This window comes from Pinus tabuliformis, chromosome 8 (assembly GCF_031772625.1).
Source record: "Pinus tabuliformis cultivar Carrire ecotype Pingquan chromosome 8, CPIR1, whole genome shotgun sequence".
NCBI classification, from domain to species: domain Eukaryota; kingdom Viridiplantae; phylum Streptophyta; class Pinopsida; order Pinales; family Pinaceae; genus Pinus; species Pinus tabuliformis.
The window spans coordinates 1,022,436,086-1,022,446,732 of record NC_142294.1 but is presented as its reverse complement, the minus strand read 5'-3'; the positions used below and the strand labels follow the sequence as shown (position 1 = coordinate 1,022,446,732).

The window sequence follows — 10,647 nt, the reverse complement described above, 5'->3', positions numbered from 1 at the left end:
TTAATTTTGATTATATCAACTGGGATTGTGTATACCACGCCTATCAACTTAATTAATATTTTGAATTTTAACTCAAGAATAACCATAGTTAAATACTCTAGAGTACATATTATGCCCACAACTGAATGCTTCTCAAATTTCAATACAAGCATTTAGTAGTTATCATGATATATATAATTCAATTATAATGTATAGTAAAAATCAAAACTCATCTAAATACTTCTATAATTATATAAATGTTATCAACGCGAAATTCCCTATAAATTTTTCCATGCAAATCAACTTTCTTGACGGTATACTTTGCTTTTACGAAAGATCTGGTACCACATACACTATACCAATATTCAATTAAATTCCTTATAAATTTTCCCTCCAAAGCAACTTTCTTGATGGCATACTTTGTTTTTAAGAAAGATATTGTAACATATACATTATACCATTATACCAATTTTCAATTAAGTTATGTATATTTAATTATATCAACTTATTATTATATTAATTATCTTACTTTCATATTTTAAATGTACATTTTTTAATCTATAATTAATTAAATTTCATTTATATTCTTCAAATTAATTATGTTATAAAAGTAATTATATTAGGTGACCAAGGGTTAGCTCAATTGTCAAATTCTCATTGCTAAGTATCTCACCGATCGAGAAGTCATGGGATCAATTCTCCTCGACATCCTTGGGATTAAGTATAACTTATTTCTTATTAAAATTCCAAATATATTATACACTTTTAACTTAATCCCCATTTTTAAATAAAAGTATATATCTCCCTGATTCTCATTATTTTAATTTAATATTATCTTATCTTATCTTAGATTTTGGGTGAAAAAGTAGAGCTTAGTATTTCTTTTACCATGCCAACTTCGAATTAACATTTTTGTGAAAAAGTATGATAAAGTGTTCTTGGGTTTTGGGTTAGATTATATTATATTTCATTTTGAATAATGTTTTAGGTTAAATTATATTATATTTCATCTTGAATAATGTTTTGGGTTAGATTATATTATATTTCATTTAGAATAAAAATTAACATTTTTGTGAAAAAGTATGATAAAGTGTTCTTAGGTTTTGGGTTAGATTATATTATATTTCATTTTGAATAAAATTTAGTTATTATGTTTTGGGTAAAGAATATATTATATTATTTAATATTTTTTAAATAATATTATTATATTTCAATAAATAAAATAAAATAGTAATATTATATATTTTAATATAAATACAAATACAAATGTCTTTTCCATTTCCATTTGAATGTAAAACATGTTATTTTTTGTTTCTACATAACATTGAAATACTTGAAAATACATGTTCGTCAGGTTTACACAATCTGGGCCAAAACATAATATCGTTGTATCGTTTACAAATAATTAGCATAAGCTTATTTTAATTCAGATTTATTACCTATTGAAAGGGATCCAAAAAGAGCTTTATATTTTTGTCTCTAAGATACTATCTAATAAGTAAAGTTTCATTAGTGCAATTAGATAAGTAAAGTTTCATTAGTGCAATTAGATTTTGATGGTTTCATTCTGTAAGAATCCCATGGGCTATTGGCAAGGAAAAAAGGGTCAGCAAAATAAATTAATAAATAATCAAATAAAAATGGTAAGGGTCATTTTGGAAAAATAAAAAGTGACTAATGGTTTTTTTTGCTTACCACCTATGGTTTTTAAAGGAAAATATTATAAAAAAAGGAGACTCAAAGGGTCAAAGGGTATATGTGAAGAATTATTTAAGAAAATATTATAAGAGAAAGGAGACTCGAGGGGATATGTGAAAATTTATTTGTGAATCTCAAATGGCTTACTAAGTGGTGGAGGTGGAGAAACCCTGGGCATTTCTCAGTTTCAATGTTGGATCATACACCCTAGTTGGTTTGGTGGTGGCAGTTGGTTTCGATGGTTGTAAAGCCACCCTACCTTTGGATCATACACCCTTGATCCACCCTAGTTGGTTTGTTGGTGGCAGTTGGTTTCGATGGTTGTAAAGCCACCCTACCCTACCTAATCATTGCTCTTGCAAGGAATTTGAATTGATCTGGTAAGAAGGCTACTTTATCTTATCCATCTAGAGAGAAGATCGAATTTCAGGACACCGAATCAAAATATAATCACAGATGTCGAATTGTGTCCCTCAAGAAGCAAGTTGACCTCTGGTGAAGAGGCCGAACGTTTGAGCATTAAGGGAGGTTGAGTCCCATCCATTGAAGGACGGATTAATCTTAAGAAGACGTGAATTACCAATCCTTGAAGGAGCAAATTATTAGAGGTCGAGTTAATTAATTGCCATCAATTTGTGTGGCCAAATTCTTCTGAAAAGACGCCAACTTCTTGGGCCGGATTGTTGAAGTTTCAGGAAGGTTTATTGCTTATATTGGAGCTTAGAGGCCGAACTGCATTTGGAGAGGGCCAAATATTGTGAAGGCTGAGCCACATCTGTAGGAAGGCTGAAATTGTCAAGTTTTGGGAGGCCGAATTGTTCCATATTAAAGGAGGCCGAGTTGATTCAGCGAGAGGCCCATTTCTATCATCAAAGGAAGGTCGAATTGATCTTCATTAGAAGGCCGAATCACATTATTAAGGAGGTCCAAATCGCCTGTTGCAAAACGGCCGAAATACTCTATTGAAGAACCAAATTAGCAAGGCATTCAGGAGCAAGCATTTTCAGGGGTTCATCCATCATGTTTTGTTTGTCTAAAGAATTTATGTAAAAAATTCTTCAGAAGTCCATTAGTAAAAGAAGCTAGGGTTTTGCAATATTCTCTCACATTTTTGGGTTTTCAACTTAATTCAAGTGCTGGTAAAATTTATTGTGCAACTGAACAATTTATTTGTGAAACTGGAAAAATATATATAGTGTATTTATTTGAAAATAATTTAGCCATATAAATTGAAAATGTATCTTACAGAAACTCAGTGGTTTTTAGGACACACCTAAAAAAAATCAATCATTTTAAGGGTTGGTGTGCCCTAAACCAAGTGTGATCATCGGTTGATTTTGAAAGTTTAAATGCCTCTGGATCACAGTTTCTTAGACCACAGGCTAGTTCCTCAAGTCACTGACACACTAGTTTGATCTTATTTATCTTTTTGTGTGTAATAGATCCAAAAGTTGAGATGGATCTATACCAGTTTAAATATGATATAACATATAAACAAACATTTTATTTATCCTTCTGTGTAATAGATCCAAAGTTGAGATGGATCTATACCAATTTAAATATGACATAATATATAAAGAAACATCAGTATTTTAGTGTTACAATATAACATATAAACAAACATTTTATTTATCCTTCTGTGTAATAGATCCAAAGTTGAGATGGATCTATACCAATTTAAATATGACATAATATATAAAGAAACATCAGTATTTTACTGTTACAGTAATCAAAAATATAAGAGTCAGTTTTTTCAATTTTATTTTATTGGCATTACACACAAGCTCAGACACCGTAGAGTACCTCACTCCTATCACAACCTTGAGGCATAGAGAAATTGGAACCCAATTCAACGGTTCAATGATTTACACAGCGCAGCAGACGATTTCAGTATAATGTGAAAGAGACCAGTCTGAATGCCACGGATTAAATAGTTTCAACTTTTACTCAGCAAAGATCAATAAAGTAACAAGAATTAGTTCCTTTCGCATGCATATAAATAAACCCATCTAAATCCCTGTAGACTCTATAATTTTGATAGTCATTTTACATTTGCTATTCGCTACAAATTCCACCTTCAAAGAGAACTTTGGATTTATATACAGCAATTGGCATGCAACTTTGCTTCTCAAAGTACCAAGTTGGTATATATTTTTTAAAACAAAAAATAGATACTACATGTGTTTAAATAGATACAGTTATATACATGCATGAGATACCGAGTAAATACACAATACAATGTTATGCCTTGAAGACTATGTAATTTTAATTTTGGTGGCTATTTAAATATACGAATTCTTTATATAAGCAACAATACAAGTAACAATACAATGTATACATAAAATGCATAATAAACGAAGTAAAAATACATGAAATATATATATATATATATATAAATATATATATAATATAAAGCATATCATAAAAAATATGTCTGTATGAAATTCAGTCTGAAAAATACCGTATAGTGCTATGCCTTTAGAGATACACCGTCCAACCATTACTAACTGTGGCAGATATTTAAAGATGTTTATATCAGCAAAAGGAAGTGTACTATAACCTCCTGGAACTTAATCTTCCTGTTTGAGCTCTTTCAAGAAGTCATTGTTATCAACAAAGACCTGCAGATATAAAATAAGACATGAACATTATTGATACCAGATGAGATATGAAATATTGATTTGGTATTGAGACAACAATGCAAAGCGCACTTTGAAGTTGCATACATTATTGTTTTCTCAGATGACATCCAACACTGATCGATTACCTACAAGATGCTAACTTGCAATAATATGTGCATAATATTGAAATGTTTCGTGATAACTCTTTTCTTGTATACTGTGTACAGGGTGCATTCAAATTTCAATAGAGAAAATAATCAAGCCTCCACAGGACAAGCAAAATTCACACTTTAAAGCAGCATATGAAAAATCTTCCATGGGATGTGTTGCATTCATGATCATCCTTCAAACACAGATGTCCAATTAAAATCAATTAAATAATGCATAACAGACAAATTCATAAAGATGAGTTCAGCCATGTTTAAAAGCACTAAATTGAATTTCATATCTAAAACCTAAATGCTCATCTAGCTGCTTCTAGATGTGAATCCAATACAACAAAGTTTCTATAGTGAAAAAAGTCAGAAACAACCATCTTTGCCTCATAACTTAGACGTCCATATGATATCCTGAGATCAATTTGAGATTTGAACATAAGTTTCTAGGCAAACAAAAAGATATCAAAAGCATCTAAATTAATCATTTTCTTGCAAACAAGAACTCTATCGCCATAAACATCCCTCAGTGGACCTAATGGTTGAAAATGTGTGTTTCTCCTAGAAGGTTACATGTTCAAATCGAGAGGGGTAGAATATGTAATCCTCTATAGACTTTAGCAATCAAATCGCTACGTGGAGAGGTGTCCCTTGTCCTGTAAACAGGGAGATCTCATACACCAATTTGGTGTCTGGCTTGACTGTGACCTTAAAATTAGATTATTATTATTATTATTATTATTTCTACTACTACTGTCCAAAAAGTGGGAAAAATATTTTGCAGGTTCACTCTGCATTTCAAATGCCTGTTTGACTTTTTCCAGCCCAACATATATGTTTTCAAACAGATTTATGGTCTCTTTCAGCTGCAGTTTGGTAACAACATTTAGGCTTTCTGGGATTTTTCTTTTGAACCTACAACTGAAAGCTGGAAAGATAGCTTAAAAGAAACTAAAAGCACTATAGTAGGATCAACAAGCACCATTTCCTTGATTTCGTTTACTATAAATGTAAAAGCTCATACATACAAGATTTTTCACTGTCATGTTTGCTTGCAGCTGTAAAAGCTTTCAGATTAGTGAGCAATTCCTTGTTTACTTCGTTACGTAGAAGAAAGGTGCAGCTCAAAAATAAGTCATTACATATTGTTCAAGAAAAATCCTCTTCTAATCTGCTCTTATGTCTACTTCAGTAAGTTACTGAACTCTGAAAATTACCTAAAATTCTCCATCCTCTGCATAGATATGAGATGTGTGATATAAGTTTTAAATATCTGATACATACGATAACATGAAACAAGCCATCAGTTAAATTTAGTATCCAGGTGTAAATGACAATCCAAAACTAAAACATATGGATATAAAAGGTGCCTGAATGTCTTATCTAATATGGATGAAATTAATGCAACAAAATACAGTTTCCTATCTTAATCGAATCTCAATCAGAAAACATTTGCTCATAAGACATTGAAAGACAAAAAACTTCTCGCAGCTCCCAGAGGAATGGTCAAAAAGCCGAACCATTGTAAAAATTATAAAGACAGCAAAAACAACAGTTTCATTCATTCAATCACATGCAGACCTAATGCCAGAAGTATATGGGACTTCGAATACAGTTTTAATTTGCAGAACTCACCCTCAGAAACCCCCCCTCTCCCCAACAACCCCGACACCCAAAATCATATCTGTGACCTGACACCTGTAAGTATTGATATGCATATAAAAAATCACATCTTCTAGAAATCCCAATATAAAACGTTCAAAAGCATGAAATGCTGTAAAAATTATAAAGATAGCATAAAACAGGAGTTTCATTCATTCATTCACCTGTTTATGTGAAGGCCTAACGCCAAATGTATATGGGACTCGAATACAGTTCTAAGTTTGCAGGAATCACCCTACACCCCCTCCATCATATCCATTTGCCAAAACCTTCGAGTGTCAATATGCATGTGCAACACACCAGAAATGTCCTGAAACATCAGGCCCTGCTTCATGATTTGGAAATGTGGCCCAAAATGCTTCAGGACATTTTGGGCACCTTTCACACCCGCAGTTGTGTGTTTCAGGCCTATTCTAGCATGTTTTCAGACCTGAAAAAGTCATTCGGAACTGTATATAAATTTTCATATTAATTCTTAAAGTTAATGTTGATATTTATCTTTACTTGTTAAATTTCAACATTAACTTGACTTTTGACATTAAAAGTTAACTGAGGCCCCATGTCAATACGTTTGGTGATCAAATCAAATTCGTTTGTTCTCCTTCCCATGTGCCGTCCTCTTCAGGCAAGTCCGTCCACCTAATGAGATATTCTGAGATCATTCTACCTTTCAATCTTCTCTCTCCAACTGCCATGATAGCCTCTGGAATCAACTCTGAGTCTCTGACTGACCTTCCTCGTCCAGAAAAGCATGTAGCTCATCTAAAGTAGTAACCTGCTGACCGGAGGGCTTCTTAGGGCATGACACATGGAAGACATTGTAAATTTTGCCTCTTTCTAGCAGCCCCAGCTCATATGTTACTTCACCAATTGGTCAGAGTACTTTGTAAGGCCTGTAAAATCTTGGATTTAGTTTTTCTGCACCACTCTTCTTGAGTGAAGACTGTCTATATGGCTGCTACTTTAGGAAAACTAAGTCTCACACCTCAAAGTTGTGATATGTTTTGTGTCTGTATGCATACATCTTAAGTTGGTTATGGACAGTCTGCAGATTCTCCATGGGGACCTTAAGGATGTTCTATCTCTCGTGTATCTAATCTTTGGTTTTTGGAGCCCCGTAATATCCAAATGCCAAATAGACAAAAGATGGGCCATTATCCTCATATAGTAACCTGAATGAGGTCATCCCAATAGATAGATGATAAGTGGTGTTGTAGTAGTGCTCCCCAAGATGTAACCATTTTGATCCATTCTTTTTGCTGCCCCGCATATAGTTACGCATATACCTCTCAATCCATATATTCACAATCTCGGTCTACCCATCTGTTTGAGGATGATAGCTAGTACTAGGGGTCAATTATGTTCCCATCAATCTGAAAAGCTCTTGCCAAAATGCACTCATAAACCTGACATCTCGATTACTAACTATATTTTCAGGAAACCCATAGAGTCTAAATAAAGCCTTGAATAACAATCCTACTACTTGTGCGACCTTATAATAGCTAGGATCGCGAAGAAATGCACGAACTTGGTCAACCAATCAACCACCACGTAAATGCAATCCTTTCCTTGTGTCGTGGGTAAACCTATGATGAAACACATCAAGATGCTCTCCCACTTTAGTTCCGGAATAGACAAGGGTTGTAGCAATCATGCAGGATGAGTATGCTCGGGCTCGGGCGAGATTAAGTGACATTCTCCTTAATCTTCATTTTCATCCTTTTACTTAAATTTTTAACATTACCATGAAATGACTCTGGATGTTTGAGAGTGGTTCCAGCCTCATTGGATTTCATATGGAGAAAGTAGAATTTTAGATTTCATTCAAAATCCAGCAGACTTATCAATTTTTCAAGATTTCAGGATTGGGGGATTCCAATGTTTCCATTGAATTTTGTCATGTATTAGGGTATGGAACTCGTATTTAATCAAGAGCACCAATCCCTCTATGTACCTTGATGTTAGTGACATTGGTTGTCGAACTCCTCCGGGATTCGCTCCCAAACCGGGAGCTTCTAAAAATGTCGCTCCCGCTCCCATTTTCGCTCTCGCTCCCACTCCCAAGTAACACTGAGCCAGATGATGCTGGCAACTCTAGCAGTAGCCAGTAGTACTAGTCACAAACTTTTGTTGTAGAGGCCATTTATAGCCTCCTTTGTTATGTATTTTTGTTTTGATCTCTATATCATCATCGTGTATGTATTGGACAGTGCACTGGGTGCCATTTTGATATAATGGATATATTCACGAGCCTACTTTGATCATTGTTGTCTTCTATCTATATTCTAATGTTGTGTGTTTGGAAACATGAATGAAAATCTTTAAAATTATGTGTTTTTATAAAAAATAAATATTTAATGTATTTTTTACAATGATCGAGTCATTGAAATCGAGCCTGCCGAGTCAATACCGAGTCGGAGTCGGAGTTTTAAAACATTGGTTTAAATAGTTCAATCACCATTATTAGACATCCTTCTCAATACTACCTCGCTACCATTCAATGCCCTGAATTTGATCTCCATTACCTGGTAGTTCATTAAGAACTTTCCCAACAAGTATAACCACTACACCCCCAACACAACATTGATGTCTGCAAGATCTACAACATAAAAGTCATTAGTAAGTAGTTACCTAGCATCACGCTCAATCATGGGATCAAATTCCTCTGTGGAGATATTTCTTCTTGTGACCAAAGCTGCATCGATGAAATGTGCGTGGTTCCAACATCGCCCAAAGCTGTGATTCGTTCCTGGAGGTGTGGTATCTAGGGACTCTAAAAAGAGTGGCAATAGTAACACCCTTAATTCTTGTACGGGGTTGCTCATCTCTTTTCTCCTCCTCAAGGGACTACTCTTCTTCAAAACTGCTAGGTTTATTGCTCGGTGTTGGTGTTGTATCATCTTCATCGTCATTGTCTGACACTACTTCAATATAGTGGACCTTCCCCTTTCCCAAGCATCTATGACTTAGTTCCCATGATTCCTTGCAAGTGAAGCAAAGTTTTTTCCTCCTTAGCTCACTATAGGTCTCATCATCCAACATGTCCTTCCTAGTCCAATCTCTATATAATGGCTTATTTTCTTTGTCCTTGTAAGGGATGAGTGATTTAGATGGGAACTTACCTTTGAGCATGGCATGTCCCATATCTTGTGACTTGGTGATGGCATCTTGTAAAAGAGTGGGCTTCAAAGCCTTACCCCAACCACACAAGGGTTCGACTAAACCTTCCATGAAGAGCATGAAAAATCTTTGCTCAGATATGTCTGTCACCATGACAGCTACCCATTGAATTTCTAAAATATAGGACTCTGATGTCCCAATCTACTTGATTTGTGCTAGCTCTCTCATGTGTATCTCTGAATCCTTCCTACCAAACCAGTCTATCAATCTTTGTGTGAGATCGTCGTAGGAGGTGATGCTAAAATGTCCCAGGGTGACCAACCCATGCTACCACCATTCAAGTGCTTCCCCTTCCAAATGTAATGTGGCAAACTTGATACCCCTTGCTTCCAACATTGGGTAAAGTTGGAAGTAGGCGTCTAGATTTCGTACCCAAGCTCTTGTTGAACACTTAGGTGACCCATCAAAAGAGGGAACGGACACTTTCCCAACCTTGCAAAGTAGATTATGGTTTTGTTGTGTGCCCTTAAGTCTATTTTTGTACGTCATGATATTAAACTCATTAAAGATCATGATTGCTCAAACATCTTAGTGATGCATCTTCCTAGGAATATTTTGTAAAATATCCATTCCAATCTACGGTTCCTTGGGTTACTTCCCTCTGACCACCTGGAAACTGGGGTAATATAGGCCTATGGATCCTTCTACTAGTTGCCCCTGTGTTAGATTGTGAAAAGATGTCAAAGGAGCCAAGATTATGGTTGTTTCTCCTATCTGCAAAACTTCTATTACCTTGATTAGATCCACTAGCAGCATTATTACTAGTATTGTTTAGATTTACCATGACCTAGGCAAAAAAATTGGCCATTTGTTGTTGTCCTTGGGCAATCTGTGGTTGCCCTTGTGCCAACAATTGAGTTATTTGTTGTTTCCCTCTTGCTAGCTCCGCCAAGATGCCAAAAGTGTTATCTTGTTCTTTCTTATCTGCCATGACTGAGTTGTCGGTGCCCTTCTTCTTTGTCACTATAATGTTTCCTTTGTATTCTAGAAGCATCCAGAATTCATATACTCATAGGCTGGCAGGATGCGCAGCTCTAATACCATTGTAATATCCCTTGGGAAAAGTTGCCCTTAGGGTTGAAAAGAGCACATGACGAGATTTGTATTCTAACTAGTATCACAGTATTCTTTCAATTTTTGTAAATAGAGACAATATTGAAGTAAACATTGTAACTAATCTTTAATCCCATCAACAACTCATACACATGAAATCAATCCAGCAGTACATAATACGATATAAACCCACTGCCCTTCCAAATTTCTCACAACAATTTCTTGCACATCAGCAACCCCTATTGTCCTAATACCCTTAATTTAACCTTACAACCAGCCTCAGGAACCAGCAAGATTTC

The 10,647-nt window shown here is 34.8% G+C and overlaps 1 protein-coding gene across 3 annotated transcripts in view; it reads right to left on the bottom strand.

Annotated features, from left to right (window-relative positions):
* Positions 1–4,028: 4,028 nt before the first annotated feature.
* LOC149238863 (lactoylglutathione lyase GLX1-like) overlaps positions 4,029–10,647 on the bottom strand; it is a 46,958-nt gene continuing 40,339 nt past the window's right edge. For 2 of the 3 annotated variants that reach the window (XM_089373206.1, XM_089373207.1), the window contains exons 9-10: positions 5,671–5,726; positions 4,029–4,298 (exon numbers count right to left, since the gene is read on the bottom strand). In XM_089373206.1, coding sequence (XP_089229332.1) covers positions 4,271–4,298; positions 5,671–5,726 — 84 coding nt within the window. In that variant the 3' untranslated portion in view covers positions 4,029–4,270. The remainder of the gene's footprint in view (positions 4,299–5,670; positions 5,727–10,647) is intronic. The other variant, XM_089373208.1, reaches the window with a different exon arrangement.